Genomic DNA, 17,712 nt, shown 5'->3' with positions numbered 1-17,712 from the left:
GATATTTTTATGTCTTTTTTAAATAAGCTGATTTTCTAAATGTTTTAATGCTCTGAAATAATTATATTGTTGCCATTTTCTGAAATGTACTTTGTGCGATATATTTTATTTAGTTAATGTAAAATGCTATAATGTCGAAGTACATTGAGTATGAAAGTCATTTAAATAAAGTTGAAAACTTATACCTTATTCTATATGTAATCTTATTGCAGACATTTTTTTTTTGAAGAAATGTCCTTCCAGCCAAAAAATAGTTTGGTGAATTAATTTTAAAGTTTCAAATGAACTAAATGTTCGGGCATGTGTATTGGTTAAAGTTTTTTTTTATGTAGTAGCTCTATTAATCCCTTTGTCAAATAGCATGCTATGACACACAAATAACAATAATGTGCATCTTCCAAATATCATAAGACCCTGAAGGCATACATCAAACGGATAAGACAGGAAATTACCATAAGGCCCCGAAGGGGTACATCAGAGGGATAAAACAAACAGGAAATCAATCTATTAAAAAGTGATAGTCATTAGGAACTGGTCAAAACTGATTTTCATCAATATACCACATACTGATTGGTTTCCATAGTGATTTATGACTGGAATGAATGCTTTAATGAATTTTGTGGTATGTGGAAGCAGTCAATTGTGACAGTCTAACAATTAATAAAAAAAAAATGGATATTGAAAACTACAAGATATGACTAACATTATTCTAGACAAAGCGTGCAAATTATCGTTCTCAGTTTTAAATAATTGACAAAACAGAGATCAGTATTTTTTTTAGTATTTTCATAATTGGAAGTCATCAATTTATTGATACGTCCTGGCTTTTCGTAAAAAAGAAACTAGCATGCAGTTATTATATATATCATTTTATCTCCGCGTGTAACACAGTAGCTCTAGATGTCATATTACATTTAAAACAATTGTAACATATAAACAAGAGGGCCATGATGGCCCTATATCGCTCACCTGTTATCATTGCACTTAAGGACAAGTCTTCAAGGTCAAAAGATCATAATAGAAATCAATCAAAAGAATTATGAGAAAATATAGTTGAAATTTTCTTTAAGTAACTTTAAAAACAAGATTTGAAAACTTTTTGTAGAGGTCCACTAGGCAATGCTACATGTCAAATATCTAAGCTCTTCTGGTTTATTTTTAGAAAATTTTGAAGATTTTTCTATGTACAATCAAGTAACCCCATGGGGCAGGGTCAATTTGACCCCAGGGGTCATGATTTGAATAAACTTTGTAAAAGTCTAATAGGCAATGCTACATGTCAAATATCTAAGATCTAGGCCTTCTGGTTTATTTTTAGAATTTTTTTTTAAGATTTTCCTATGTAAAATCAGGTGACCCCTAGGGCGGAGTCAATTTTGACCCCGGGGGACAAGGTTTGAACAAATTTTGTAGAGGTCCACTAGGCAATGCTACATGTCAAATATCTAGTCTCTAGGCCTTCTAGTTTATTTTTAGAAAATTTTTGAAGATTTTCCTATGTAAAATCAAGTGACCCCTGGGGCTGGGTCAATTTTGACCCAGGGGGTCATGATATGAACAAATTTTGTAGAGGTCCACTAGGTAATGCTACATGTGAAATATCTAAGCTCTAGGCCTTCTGGTTTATTTTTAGAAAACTTTTGAAGATTTTCCTATGTAAAGTCAAGTGACCCCTAGGGCGGGGTCAATTTTGACCCCCGGGTCATAATTTGAACAACTTTAGTAGAGGTCCAATAGGCAATGCTACATGTCAAATATCTAAGCTCTAGGGCTTCTGGTTTTTGAGAAGAAGATTTTTTAAATATTTTCCTATGTAAAATCAAGTGACCCCTGGGGCGGGGTCAATTTTGACCCCGGGGGCCATGATTTGAACAAATTTTGTAGAGGTCCACTAGGCAATGCTACATGTGAAATATCTAAGCTCTAGGCCTTCTGGTTTATTTTTAGAAATTTTTTGAAGATTTTCCTATGTAAAATCAAGTGACCCCTGGGGCGGGATCAATTTTGACCCCGGGGTCATGATTTGAACAATTTTAGTAGAGGTCCACTAGGCAATGCTACATGTCAAATATCTAAGCTCTAAGGCTTCTGGTTTTTGAGAAGAAGATTTTTTAAGATTTTCTTATGTAAAATCAAGTGACCCCTGGGGCGGGGTCAATTTTGACCCCGGGGTCATGATTTGAACAAAATTGGTAGAGGTCCACTAGGCAATGCTTCACACCAAATATCTAAGCTCTAGGGCTTCTGGTTTTTGAGAAGAAGATTTTTAAAGTTTTTCCTTTCAGTTGCCATGGCAACCAGTGTTCTGCATGGAATTCAATTCTTTGAACAATTTTGAAAGGGGGCCATCCAAGGAACATCCCTGTGAAGTTTCATCAAAATTGGCCTGTTGGTTTAGGAGGAGATGTTGTTTAAAGGAAAGTGTGGACGGACGTACAACGGACGGACGTACAACGAACGGACGGACGGACAGACGCCGGACGGTGAGCGATCACAATACCTCACCCTGAGCACTTTGTGCTCAGGTGAGCTAAAAACCGCTTTGTGTTATAAATGCTATTGTGATCCTGATACCCTTCGAGGGAGAAAAAAAAATCCCTTCTCCAGTATTTACGCATAATGTGCTATTAAGCTTTAAATTATGACACCTCTCATTAAATTTCATACGAATGAGAATTTAGGTAAGAGGTGTTGATTTGATTAAATTTGGAGTGACTGAATCACTTTTGGCACCACAGTATAAGCTATCTGGCTTTCAGAACTATTTTAATGGCAGGCTACTAAATAGAACGGGAAAAGTGAAACGAATGGAGAAACCTAATTAGATGAAATAGAATGTCTGTTTTATTTACTTTAAAAAGTCCTCCGATTTTTTAAATTATAATTTTCCTCCAGTCCGTCACAAATATGAGACCTTGCAGCTTACACGGATCAATGATGAATATCACGTCTGAAACCTTAAAAAGAAAGGTTTCTTTCTCGGGAGTGATTTCTAGAACATCATGCTACATTATAAATTCACTGACTTATTAATATTGCCCAAAATTTTACTTTAAGCAAAGAAAAACAACCAGCACTAGTGAAACATGAAACGCTTTTCAATTACAATTTAGCGTTTGCTGTCACCTCCGCTTGTTGCTACGCAACGCGATACGCTGAAGTGCCCGGATATCCGACCTGATCAATTCTTTGAATAATTTTTAAAGTGGACCATCCAAGGAACATCCTTGTGAAGTTTCATTAAAATTGGCCTGGTGGTTTAGGAGGATATGTTGTTTAAATGAACAGACTGACGCCGGACGGATGGACGGTGAGCGATCACAATAGCTCACCCTGAGCACTGTTTGCTCAAGTGAGCTAAAAAGCTGGAAAGGTCGCCATTTGACCTAAATTGTGCCAGTGTGACTTTAAACCCAACATGATGAAAGGAGTATGACAGTGGTAATCCTGGGAATATTTCTTTCATTAATTTTAAAATTTACCAAGTGATTTCTTATGAGATTTCTCAGGCCATAGCAACCAGACGTTTGCACAGATCATCTAGATTTGAAAGAATCAGCAAGAGGTTTACTCAAGAAACATTTCTTTGAAATTTGGTTGAAATTGCCTTGGTAGTTTAAGATGAAATTCATGTTCTTATAGATTTGTGGAAGAAAGAAATCAACAAAAGACAATAATTATTATAGTATCTGCAAATTTGTACTTTGTTACAACCAAAATAGCTTTTCTACATAATTCACAGACTACAACAGTAATTTCATAATTAATAACATTTTACTGCCATTTGTTCACTTCTTATCTTATTACCCGAAATTATAACTAGAAGACAAGTAACATTCACATTTTTACATGTTTATTTGTACATTTCAGATATGAATACAGTCACATATTTCAATTACCGGCGCGTAAGATACTGTAAACAGTGCTAATTCAACCTATGAAATATTCCTTTCAATATAAAAGTTATTATCAATATTTTGGCAGAGTATGGCCACTCCAATGAAAGCTATTTGAAAAACCAGTCGACCGGGAGGAAACCAGACGTACTCGTAAAGCACCACGTTATTGCTCCACGTTACCTGTAGAGCAACAAGCAGCGCCACACGGACGCAAGGGATACCACAGTACACCACAGTAAATTAAACATCCCCCAAAACTCGACGTTACCTGCAAAGCAATGAGGAATATTTAGCGGACCAACGGAGCAAGGCAACGTACTGTGGTTCTAAGCAACGAGCAAGGCTACAGTACACAACAATATTTAGCGGACCAACGGAGCAAGGCAACGTACTGTAATTCTAAGCAACGAGCAAGGCTACAGTACACCACAATATTTAGCGGAGCAAGGCAACGTACTGTACTTCTAAGCAAGGCAAATACTATAATGAGCAAGGCTACAGTACACCACAGTAAATTAAATATTCCCCATAACTCGACGTTACCTGCAAAGTAATGAGGAACATTTAGCGGACCAATGGAGCAAGGCAACGTACTGTAATTCTAAGCGAGGCAAATACTATATGATGAGCAAGGCTATGACATCAGCAAGGCTATGATACATTTAAGCAAGGCTAGTCAGATATTGCCAAGGCACTAGAGCAATACCTTTAATATACACCGTAACATCCGTACCATCAAAACGTCCCAAAGCACGCCCGATCGCCCCCACGGTCGACAGAATTTTTCCAGGCCCTTACAAATAGGAGTGACATAAAAATAATTGTATATAATTATGGAAATGATTAACTGGAATTTTAGTAATAAAGATTATACATGTATTAATTCTAAATTGTCCTTTTGATTTCTCATAAAGCAACAGTCCGGAAGAATGATATCCTTTTAGATTTGTCTGTTTCACAAATTGTTTGTAGTCCAGGAATCCGTTCAATTAATGTCTGTGGAAAGTACCTGGAGTCTGATCACTTCCGGAGTTGGCACCCAATGGCAGCATATTATCTGCAACATAAATACTTCACAAAACAGTCAGATTGTCATAACAGAATTAAAGATACAAAATATAATGAATTGTAGTATACAACAATTTTTATTATTACTATTATTATTACTGGGGTGTGGCGGGTGGGCAATTTAACATCGATCTGAAGCGCTAGCCAATACACCTTTAGTTCAACTGAGAAGATTGCACGTGCTCTCGATTTAATATAACGCTCGAGTGGTTCCCTGACGAATAGGCGTTTATCATTAATCTGTTATGTTTAGACAAGGAACTAGAAAACTGGATTACTTGACAACGACGATAGTTTATAGCTAACACACCTAGCAACGAGATAGCTATAAATTTCGGGAAAAAATAAAAGTAATTATTTTTAGGCAAAATAATTTTTTATTATCTTATTACCCGAAATTATAACTAGAAGACAAGTAACATTCACATTTTTACATGTTTATTTGTACATTTCAGATATGAATACAGTCACATATTTCAATTACCGGCGCGTAAGATACTGTAAACAGTGCTAATTCAACCTATGAAATATTCCTTTCAATATAAAAGTTATTATCAATATTTTGGCAGAGTATGGCCACTCCAATGAAAGCTATTTGAAAAACCAGTCGACCGGGAGGAAACCAGACGTACTCGTAAAGCACCACGTCATTGCTCCACGTTACCTGTAGAGCAACAAGCAGCGCCACACGGACGCAAGGGATACCACAGTACACCACAGTAAATTAAACATCCCCCAAAACTCGACGTTACCTGCAAAGCAATGAGGAATATTTAGCGGACAAACGGAGCAAGGCAACGTACTGTGGTTCTAAGCAACGAGCAAGGCTACAGTACACAACAATATTTAGCGGACCAACGGAGCAAGGCAACGTACTGTAATTCTAAGCAACGAGCAAGGCTACAGTACACCACAATATTTAGCGGAGCAAGGCAACGTACTGTACTTCTAAGCAAGGCAAATACTGTAATGAGCAAGGCTACAGTACACCACAGTAAATTAAATATTCCCCATAACTCGACATTACCTGCAAAGTAATGAGGAACATTTAGCGGACCAATGGAGCAAGGCAACGTACTGTAATTCTAAGCGAGGCAAATACTATATGATGAGCAAGGCTATGACATCAGCAAGGCTATGATACATTTAAGCAAGGCTAGTCAGATATTGCCAAGGCACTAGAGCAATACCTTTAATATACACCGTAACATCCGTACCATCAAAACGTCCCAAAGCACGCCCAATCGCCCCCACGGTCGACAAAATTTTTCCAGGCCACAATAAATTTTCCAAAATTTATCCCCCGAAAATTCTGTGCAACGATTTCTTAAATTCTAAAAAATACTATCTCAGCTTTACAACAATTATATTTGTTCTTTAAAACCAAACTGGTTCATCCATATAACTTTAACATAATCGGATAGGTTATTTGAAAGACAAGTAGAGCAAATCCCGCCAACATCACGTGATCACGTTTTGCCAATGTATGAAACAAGGTGCAGAAGGGTTATCGTCTTGAGTGATTCGGATCATTTGTTCATCATCATGATGATAATCTATAGTTCTATTTTTGAAAGAAATAACTAACTTAAATGCTTACCTAAAATATATATGTTTGGATACACGTTTTATCTTAAGATTTATGTCCTAATGTAATTCAATTAAAATTCAATTCCAACCATGTTGATATGTACTCCTTCAAGGCTATACATCAATATCCAGAAAGACCATTATCCCTTTTATCCGCAAGCATTATCTCTTTTATCCACAAGCATTATGTTGTTACTGCATTTTGGTTAGCTTTTCAATGAGTTTACCAGGCCTCAATCGGGTCGGGTATGACAACACAATCCAATACACTACGGTACCAATTTAAACATAGTATAGATCAACTTGATACTAATTAAAACGACTGCATGTTTATACATTGTATTATCGTTTGCTTGTTATGGTTCTCATGCATCGTTGAACTCAAGAAGATTGTCAATGAAAAAAGTTAAGTGCATATTGAAATGATTTCTGTATTGAAACGTTTTAATGAAGAAAATCATAATTATCAAACATTTTATCGTTTAAGTTACCGTGTGGGATTATACACAAAGGCATGTCTGCACTATTAATTTATAATAATACTGCGGTAAAATACCGAAGCTAGCGGATGGGTCACACATCCCTAAAAATTGTCGTGCAATTATACATGTACATGTTGTTTGTATTTATAAATGAATAGATCTACTGCGGAACTAGGTCAATATATTTATCAATAACGTGTTAAAGTAGTTGTACTTCTGTCGAATCGTATATTAAAAGAAAACCATACTTTACTATGAAGGCCCTGAATAATCGACTTTTCCAATAATGTCTCGCTATCACTTTCTACTTATAAATACGTAATCGTTCTATAAATAGATTGCGCTATACAGCCTGAAATATGCCCAGATATTCAACTTACACGAAAACACAATTTCAACCTGATTTTGTAAATCTAATACATAATGACGTTAACATTATCTGTCCTCAGTAAATAATTTCGGCTTGGTTTGTCAAAAAAAATTTTTTTTTTTTACTTAAATATTAAAAATCCGACTTTAATAATTTATATAACAAACCAACACTGATTTATGAAATTCCGGTTCCGGGCTAAAGTCAAAAAACTACAGACTTTCGTTAACATGATATAGTGCTACATGAGCTATTCGAAGAGAATTCACTTACTGGAACAGGAGAAAAATTAAGACAACCAAAAAATTTTCATTCATACATAACGTAGTTTGTTACAGATTTCAACCAAATCTCATGATAACCAGCTCTGAAGTTTTGCTCACTACACATACATATTCCAACGATAAAATCATCAGTCAAGAGTGTTGTAATACAGTATGATGACTTCCAACATTTTAAGAACCATTAATATGACCTGTGATATTGGATTCGGCTAAATATTGGCAGTATATCTTAACGCTACATATTTACAACTATGATGACCTAATCTTATATTAGTTAGCTTCTAACACCAAACAAAAACGTGACACTATATAATGGGAAACCAAGTGCAAAACAGTTCTATCTATTGTTATTTGCAATGTCACGCTATTTTAAAATGTCATGTTAACTGACACCAGTGCCCTTAGAAATAAATACGAACAGCTCTAACTAAATACTATTAAGAATTAATGACAACCAATAAAATATCATAGGAAAGCTAGCCACATATACATGTATAAATTATTTGTATTCATGTATTCAATTGATTTCTCTTTAGTTTTAAAAGTTTAGAATGGTGTAAAAAACAAATTTTGAGGCCGCAACTTGAATTAACAAAGTTTCCGTGATATCTTATTTGACTCTGATAACAATAGAATCTATAACAATATAATAGAATCCGGTTCTGTATGGAAAATAACAAAATATCTATTGTTTTTCAGCCTCTAAATTGACAGACATCACGATTCTGACCCCGTTTCTTCGAAAAAATTCAAGTAACAATGTGTTTCGGGAAACGTAACAATCGTTTCAAATTTAATGTACGGAAAGTTGAGCTTCAACGAAACAGAATTTCCTCACCAAATTAACAAACGTAGTAGTGCAACAATTAACAATCCTGAACACCCAACAAAGAACAAACTGTCCAACTAATACTGTTTAAAACGTTTGAATCTTATTTTCATAATAGACCACTGAATTCTTTTTTTTTTTTTTTTTTTTTGTAAAACGTTTGCGAGCATTTAGCCTAAAATAACAGTGGACGAGTTACATAAAATTTATCAACAACATGCCTTACTCTATTTCAAAGATGCACTACAAAGTAACGGTACTCTTTGTAATCTGTGATGACAACTCTACATGATTTGCATGAAAAATACATGAGGCACACAAGAATTTAGTTCAAAATTGACAGTGACATATTAAGCGAAGACAATGTGCATTGCATGAATTAATGTAGCGATATATATGTACGTCGGTGTGTTTAGTTAAATTTCAATTATATTTTGTTTCCCAACATAAGAAAATTATTCCTCTATACTTGACAAACTATGCTGAAAAGAGATTTAATAAATAAGTCTTCAGATAATGTTGCGAAAACACATTTATCAAAGGAAGGGCCTAAATTACCCACCTGACATGTATATATACCTGTATTATACAACCTAGCAAGTTCAACATCTTTATTTATTTTGGATTAAATATTGTGGATCTTAAATTTTCGATTCTATGGATGCACGTGTTCCCGTGCAGTGTATTTGAAGATCATTACCGAAACCAATCGGAAGAAAATGTAAGTACATCTAAGTCTAATATTGAACCAGTGAATTTGTTAGTGATATTTGTTTATGATATCGAAAGAGTTAAATGACCTAACCTGATCCAACGTTAACAGGTGCTGATGCCTGCGTTTGCATGCCGACAGATTCTCCTGGTCATGTAAAACTTATCGCAAAGTGAGGGTCGTAATTAATAGTGTTTGAGAAAACCTACTTAAATATCTTACAGTTGCGTCCTTGTATAAATATTTTTCCTTACAATCTTTCTGGTTTCCGTAACCCATCCGATCTTAATCCGTATGCTATACCCTTGCAATACTAAACTATTCGACGGTCCCATAAAGGGGACGTTAACGTAAAACACTCCAAAATTTGCTATTTTTAAAAATTGCGGGAAGTAAATGAGCACAACAGTGTCACTGTCTTATGAAATGTGACGTCACCGATGTTACTATTTACTATGCGAGCACCTTACGAGTAATAAAACGGAAATGCCCTATGTGAATCTCGTGTATTGAAAGTACCACTGCCTGTCGGAATCAAGAAACTATTACGACAGTTGACTGAACTAGCAACATTATTGCTTTGGTTCGAGTCTGTAAAATTATGAGAAATAGGGTCGCCACACCCCGTATTAAATTTACAGTTAATACAATACACAATTCATAATCGGTGCATAGATGTTAACGGGAAGACATTAACTGTGTATAACTATTTACTGACGTAAGTACTGTCATTACCAAACTGCAGAATTAATTGCGACTCCTTCAGAATTTGTTCGAAATCAGTAACAAACCTACCGGCATTTTGTCTGATGCCTGGAATTTCTGGCAAATCCGCCGTCTAGTTCGCCTTTCATTTCCTTCCCTTCATAATCATCTCGACAGACTGGCTCGCCTCTACCTTTCAGGCGTGCTCTGCATCGACCACGTGGCATGGTTATTCAATTTAACATCGATCTGAAGCGCTAGCCAATACACCTTTAGTTCAACTGAGAAGATTGCACGTGCTCTCGATTTAATATAACGCTCGAGTGGTTCCCTGACGAATAGGCGTTTATCATTAATCTGTTATGTTTAGACAAGGAACTAGAAAACTGGATTACTTGACAACGACGATAGTTTATAGCTAACACACCTAGCAACGAGATAGCTATAAATTTCGGGAAAAAATAAAAGTAATTATTTTTAGGCAAAATAATTTTTTATTATTTTACAAATATTTATTAAATAAACAATACTTTGTAATTTAAAAGATCTTAGTAAATACATAAATGTTCCTTTCAACGAAGGGTTAAAATACTGTTTGTAATAATATACCTGTAAATATATTTGTATTAACTGTATTAGCAAAACTGTAGGTAGTTAATCAAGAAGCTTCATCTGTCTGTTGTTGCAATATCATGCTTTGATTCACATATCGTCTGTTTTTTTATGGTATCCTTCTCCTGAGAGAAATTCTACTCAATAGTTTACATATATGAATGTTTGCAGCATTGTTTCTTGTACGTATGTTGCGAGACTTTATATAGCAGCACAGAGCAGCATTATATCTGTTCTCCTGCTCCAAACATTGTCCCAGTAAATTCAGCGCTGTTTCTCTGTGTCTGAGGTTTGGATCAGTATCAATGGTAGTGGCAAGGTGTAAAAGGGCCCTCTGTTGATCTGCTCCTCTCTGATGTCTGTAAGTCTTGTACTGTAGAAAGTAAAGGTAAGGAAGTGAATCTACCACAGCACAGTCCATCCAGCCATCATTTTCATCCCTCTCGAGCAAGTCTTCTTGTGTAGAGCTAAACATTTCATATTGTAATTCTTGTGGAACACAGTTGATTTCACAACGCATGAACACAACACAAAAAGCTGCAATATCTTTTATAAGTTCTTCATTGCCTGTATCACATTTACTGAAAAATCCTCGTTTTACCGACATTGTAAAACCTCTGCTGCACCCACACAAAGGTGCAACAACATCTAAGTCATACTTTTCTTCAACATGACCAAGAACATACTCTGTTTTTTCTGTTTCTCCTGCACAGTATAAAGCAGATGCAAGTTTCAGCTTGCTGGATGACACATCGGAATTCAATCCTGCTGAAAACCAAGTAAGTGCCATGTGGGATAAGGAATTGCCAGTATCAATGTCTGTAGATGCCACCACAGATCCAAGGAAAGAGCAAACCTGCTGAGCTAAAAGTCTGCATACTGATTTCAGCGGTGTATCTAATTCTACTGCGCTATATATTTTAACAAAAATGGATATTGCGTTGAAAAGCGGAAAAGGCACCATTTCATTTCTAGCAAGTCTGATTATTTCGGAATATATCTCTATCCGTATCCTCCAGAAAAAATCATACATTAAAGCTCCTAAAGCCTCAGAAGACATATCAGCTGTGGAGTGATAATAAAAACCAGGTGAATACACTGGTAACATGGTCATCTTCTCCTGAAGTCTCATGCCAAGGTCATCAATAGAAATATCCATTAATGCCCAAACTTCACATTGTATGATGGATTCCAAGATTGCAAGAAGCTGTTGCTGGACTGGATAAGAAATTTTTGCAGCCATCAAGTTGTTTTCAGGTATTATGAAATGTGGACAATTCATCTGTTTAACACAGTACTGCAATGACACCATGCAACATTTTAAACATGCAAGTAAATTGTGCTCTTGCCATTGATTTAAATGTGTAGTGTGTATACAATGAAATAAAACAGTTTTACACATGTAGCTAGAAATGGCATCTTCACACTGTGGACTGATCAATGTTTTAAGAATCATCTTCATCAAGATGTAACATCTTATTTGTGTGATGTTTAAACTAAACATCAGACTTCTTTCAGCTTTGGAAGTAGATATTCTCCATTCAATTTCATCATTCCCTCCATGCTTACTGCCTACTGGTACAACAAAACACCCTGTAGTCTCACAATATCTCCTCGTTTCATCTGTGGGCCACCCTCCTATGCCTTGCTGTGATAACCAGGGTTGAGCATCTTTAGGCCAAGTTTTACATTGATAGGCAATTACTCTATCAGTAGCTGAGAAATTATTATGTCCTGGAAATGTATGTGCTGGACCATTTATAACATAATCCTTCCTGACATACATGTCAATGTTTTTACTGTTTTTCAAAAGTGCTCTTCCTCTTCCATCTGTAAGAAATTCTTTCTCTGTATGGTAAATACTGGTGCAAGGAGAAGGTTCATCAACTCTCACACATTGGAGAAGACAGTAGCCGGGTGATGTGGTCTCATTTTTGATCATTAGAAACTTTATAATGCTTGGTTCCCATCCACTCCAATCCTGTATAACATTCAAGGTGGCTGTAGGGCATGTGAGTGTATCCAAGTCTGACTTTAGTCCAGGAGTTGTTGAACCTTCCACCTGACTTCCAAAATAATATGTGGACAAATTGTCTCTGCTAAGTATATGATGAACCTCACATAAAGATTCAAACAACAAAAATATCCTTCTCCTCTTCAGTACTGTTCTCTCTTTCACACTAATATCACTGAGTACTTGTGATAATTTCAATGATAAACTTTCGGAATGACCAGGAGCTTGAAACATTCTGAAATCATTTAAAATAGAGCTCAGTAACCAACAGATTATACATAAGAATTTTCAGTAAACATTAAACACATTTATGATGCTAGACTTTGGACACATTTTGTGGAAAGCAGACATAACACAAAATATCATTTAATTACATTTATTATTATTTGTATTGAACAACAGAGGATTCTACATAAAGAAATACACATGTACCCAAGCGTCAATATAAATATTACTATAAAATTTTAACATATAATGTTAACAAAAAAATGTGATTATTACACATTACTATAAAAACACTTTAATTTAGTTTGTACACTTACTTTCAAGATGGATGAGAAGAAACTTGATATATCTATAACCAGCTTAAAGTTTCTGTCATCTTCTACAAAATGTGTGGAATAAATAAGGCTGAACATATTATGAAACTGTTACAGGCAAGTCATACAAGGGGTGTTTCAAATTGTAAAAATTCATTTTATGACATTGATTAGTTATTTTATAAGTAAATGTTCGATTCTAACACAACCAGCGACTAACCTGCATACATGTAGAGCAAAATCTATCTCGGGTTATTCTGCAATAAACCACTCGCGTGCAATGATGTCATCCGATTCCAGGTGCGTAGCACGATCGTAAAAAGTAGTTACCATTATTTCCAACACTGTTGATAGTAGTATGTCATGTTAGAATCGAAATAACAAGTTCCCATTTGTGATTTATCGTAGAATAACCCAAGTTTTTTGTTCTTATGCGAAACAATATATCACTCAGGCCTACGGCCTTTGTGATATATTCTTACGCATAAGAACTCAAACGAGGCTTATTCTACGATAAACCACGTTTGTGAACTTCTTATTTCTTAAATAAACTTCTTTTTGCCTGCACATACAGTTTTGAAAGTTGTTTCTACTGTCTGCACTGGGTGTATGTCTTGCATACTGCAGAATCAAGAGTGTTTCTAGATGAAATCATGCTTTCAGAAGACTAACCTTTTACGGTTTTTTTTACCATTTTTTGGACAAGAAACATCCATATGAGGCTTAGTCTGGTGAATATTTTGGATGCTATAACAGCCCAACACTTAGTCTCTATAGATACCCTCAGTGGGACGTCAATAAAATCTGTAATAAGATCCTTTGGCAGCACAGAATGCAAACCAGTAAAAAACTGCACTCACTTTGACTGAGTCTGTTCATAGGAGGTAGAGTAAAGTGCAAGACATCTTATGCCAACTATGACCAGCTAGAGTAGATTATGCAGAATTCTGTTAGATAGATATTGAAAGAACTCCATGGTAGTTCCCAAAGAACCAGAAAATAAAAAAAAACTGAATCTAAGTACTGGAGACTGGTAGGAGGCGAAGAGACACAGATGCCGGCAAACAACACTATATACTTGGATAGTAGTTAGTGTAGTCATAAGGGGCAAAATACTTGAACGTGATGAACAGTATGATAATTCACCAACAGCACCGCTAAGAACAAAAATAAAAGTAAAGCACATTATAAGTGAACGAAGCAGGCCAAATCATCTGCAGTACCATCATCATCATCACAGAAAAAGAGTAAATCTTAAGAACTTCTAATCCTTTATAAAGGAACAGAACCCTCATGTGTACAATAAAAAAAACAAAATGAATGAATAATTAACCAAAAAATTAGATACCTTTGCACCTTAATGCCAGTTGGCCAAACCTCTAGTTCGTGTTTCATTTCTGGGCGATATGCATACTGATAGGGAGCCCGAAAAAAAAAAAAAAAAAAAAAAAAAACATTTTTATATTGTCCGACATGAAGCCCTGGACTCTGACGTATTCTTACACCTTTCAAGCGAAGAAAATGTTCCTTCCGGTTGAAAAATGACGGATTTGAATAAAAGTTTTTGAACATGTGAGCTATTCTTACGGAGAATACACTGGTACCTGCTGCAAATGATTATTACGGAATAGTTACCTGATACTTACACAAAACCTCACGATGATTCTTGTCTAAAAAGGCAACATGGCATTGCTATGTAAATCTCACTTACTAGCATTCTGGAGCTATTTAATAATAAAATAATCTGATTACTCGAAAATAGTCTGCATCTCCATGTAATTATTATAACCTTAATATATCATTTGCACGATAAATATGCATAAAATCCTTTCAAATATTACTGGCATTAATCTTGAGGATTCTCGCGGCATTAATCTTGAGGATTCTCGCGTTCAAATGGTGCATTTCTGTTTTGTTTGTGTGTTTAGTTTGTTATATATATTTAATGATCTGTCTATGCCATTCAGTATGTAATTGTCCATGTACATATATGGATAAGCTTTTTATCGCTTAAGACTAATAAATATATGTTCTGTTCTGTATTAATCCTTACTGGCTAGAGAAATACGTACTTGGTTTCACTCAACATGTTAGTCAACTTCGTCTACGCAGTCAGGTGGTTGTATTACTTTTTTATCGTTTACAGTTTAAGATATTAGATTAAATTGGAAATATAAATAAAAAAAAAAGAAAAAAAAAAAAAAAAAAACATTTTTATATTGTCCGACATGAAGCCCTGGACTCTGACGTATTCTTACACCTTTCAAGCGAAGAAAATGTTCCTTCCGGTTGAAAAATGACGGATTTGAATGAAAGTTTTTGAACATGTGAGCTATTCTTATGGAGAATACACTGGTACCTGCTGCAAATGATTATTACGGAATAGTTACCTGATACTTACACAAAACCTCACGATGATTCTTGTCTAAAAAGGCAACATGGCATTGCTATGTAAATCTCACTTACTAGCATTCTGGAGCTATTTAATAATAAAATAATCTGATTACTCGAAAATAGTCTGCATCTCCATGTAATTATTATAACCTTAATATATCATTTGCACGATAAATATGCATAAAATCCTTTCAAATATTACTGGCATTAATCTTGAGGATTCTCGCGGCATTAATCTTGAGGATTCTCGCGGCATTAATCTTGAGGATTCTCGCGTTCAAATGGTGCATTTCTGTTTTGTTTGTGTGTTTAGTTTGTTATATATATTTAATGATCTGTCTATGCCATTCAGTATGTAATTGTCCATGTACATATATGGATAAGCTTTTTATCGCTTAAGACTAATAAATATATGTTCTGTTCTGTATTAATCCTTACTGGCTAGAGAAATACGTACTTGGTTTCACTCAACATGTTAGTCAACTTCGTCTACGCAGTCAGGTGGTTGTATTACTTTTTTATCGTTTACAGTTTAAGATATTAGATTAAATTGGAAATATAAATAAAAAAAAAAAAAAAAAAAAAAAAAAAAAACATTTTTATATTGTCCGACATGAAGCCCTGGACTCTGACGTATTCTTACACCTTTCAAGCGAAGAAAATGTTCCTTCCGGTTGAAAAATGACGGATTTGAATGAAAGTTTTTGAACATGTGAGCTATTCTTATGGAGAATACACTGGTACCTGCTGCAAATGATTATTACGGAATAGTTACCTGATACTTACACAAAACCTCACGATGATTCTTGTCTAAAAGGCAACATGGCATTGCTATGTAAATCTCACTTACTAGCATTCTGGAGCTATTTAATAATAAAATAATCTGATTACTCGAAAATAGTCTGCATCTCCATGTAATTATTATAACCTTAATATATCATTTGCACGATAAATATGCATAAAATCCTTTCAAATATTACTGGCATTAATCTTGAGGATTCTCGCGGCATTAATCTTGAGGATTCTCGCGGCATTAATCTTGAGGATTCTCGCGTTCAAATGGTGCATTTCTGTTTTGTTTGTGTGTTTAGTTTGTTATATATATTTAATGATCTGTCTATGCCATTCAGTATGTAATTGTCCATGTACATATATGGATAAGCTTTTTATCGCTTAAGACTAATAAATATATGTTCTGTTCTGTATTAATCCTTACTGGCTAGAGAAATACGTACTTGGTTTCACTCAACATGTTAGTCAACTTCGTCTACGCAGTCAGGTGGTTGTATTACTTTTTTATCATTTACAGTTTAAGATATTAGATTAAATTGGAAATATAAAAAAAAAAAAAAAATCACTATGGTCAAAGAAACAGAACTATTTGAAGAAATATGTTTTACTAAAAGAGACATTTGTTTCTCTACTCATGCTGTACTGTATATGTATGATGTTCTATAAGTTCAAAAGTGCAGTGTTTATTTACATCATGAATTGCATCAGCAACTTTGAACACAAAATACATATATAAACCGATAATTTCAGTAATGAATACAATCTTACCTTCCATAAATATCAAAACAACGCATGGAAAATAAAAAAAAGCCCTCTGTCTCAAAACACCACCGTCCATCGAAACCCCAAAACTATTCTAGCTTTAATGTTACTTAATGTTCTGTGTAATCTTGGTAACGTATGTTTCATAATGTATGTTTCATTTCATCTTTGTATTTCTGTAGAAACTGACTGAGTAGGTGCTTTGCAATGCCAATAAGCATGATTTATGCATTAGCCTGAAATATTAATATACGAAATATGAAATTTAATAGATGACCTTTAAACCTAGGTAACGTATATTTTATTCTAAGATACCGTCATGTTCTGTATTTTCTTTTGAATTTTTGAATGAAAGTCAAACATATTCAGACTAGGCACATACTGTAACCAAGTCTAATGTTATCATCTATTATGCTATCTATGTTTGAAGCAGAAGCCATAAAAATTGCTAATCTATGTTATCTTTACAGTGATACTGAAAAATGAATCTTTTTTACTGTAGTTTGTCGACATTCTATAATTGAGAATAGTAACAGAGTTAAGTCCAAAAAATATAAATGGTCATGCGTGTATGTTCAGTAAACATGTTTTATTCAAATTAAAAGCATACAAATGCAATTGTTCGAATGTTCTCAATGTTGCTAATTCTTCAAGGTGGAA

General features: G+C 34.8%; 1 protein-coding gene across 1 annotated transcript; it reads right to left on the bottom strand.

The window, feature by feature from the left end:
- Window positions 1-2,969: 2,969 nt before the first annotated feature.
- Window positions 2,970-14,125, bottom strand: LOC128545871 (uncharacterized). Its single transcript, XM_053546327.1, has 2 exons — window positions 10,030-14,125; window positions 2,970-4,970 (listed from the first exon to the last, which is right to left on the bottom strand). The coding sequence occupies exon 1, from the start codon at window positions 12,797-12,799 to the stop codon at window positions 10,661-10,663; it is 2,139 nt and encodes a 712-aa protein (XP_053402302.1). The 5' UTR covers window positions 12,800-14,125; the 3' UTR covers window positions 2,970-4,970; window positions 10,030-10,660.
- Between the last annotated feature and the right edge of the window lie 3,587 nt (window positions 14,126-17,712).

This window comes from Mercenaria mercenaria, chromosome 6 (genome assembly GCF_021730395.1).
Source record: "Mercenaria mercenaria strain notata chromosome 6, MADL_Memer_1, whole genome shotgun sequence".
In the NCBI taxonomy this organism is placed as follows: domain Eukaryota; kingdom Metazoa; phylum Mollusca; class Bivalvia; order Venerida; family Veneridae; genus Mercenaria; species Mercenaria mercenaria.
This window is presented reverse-complemented; position numbering and strand designations above follow the sequence as displayed.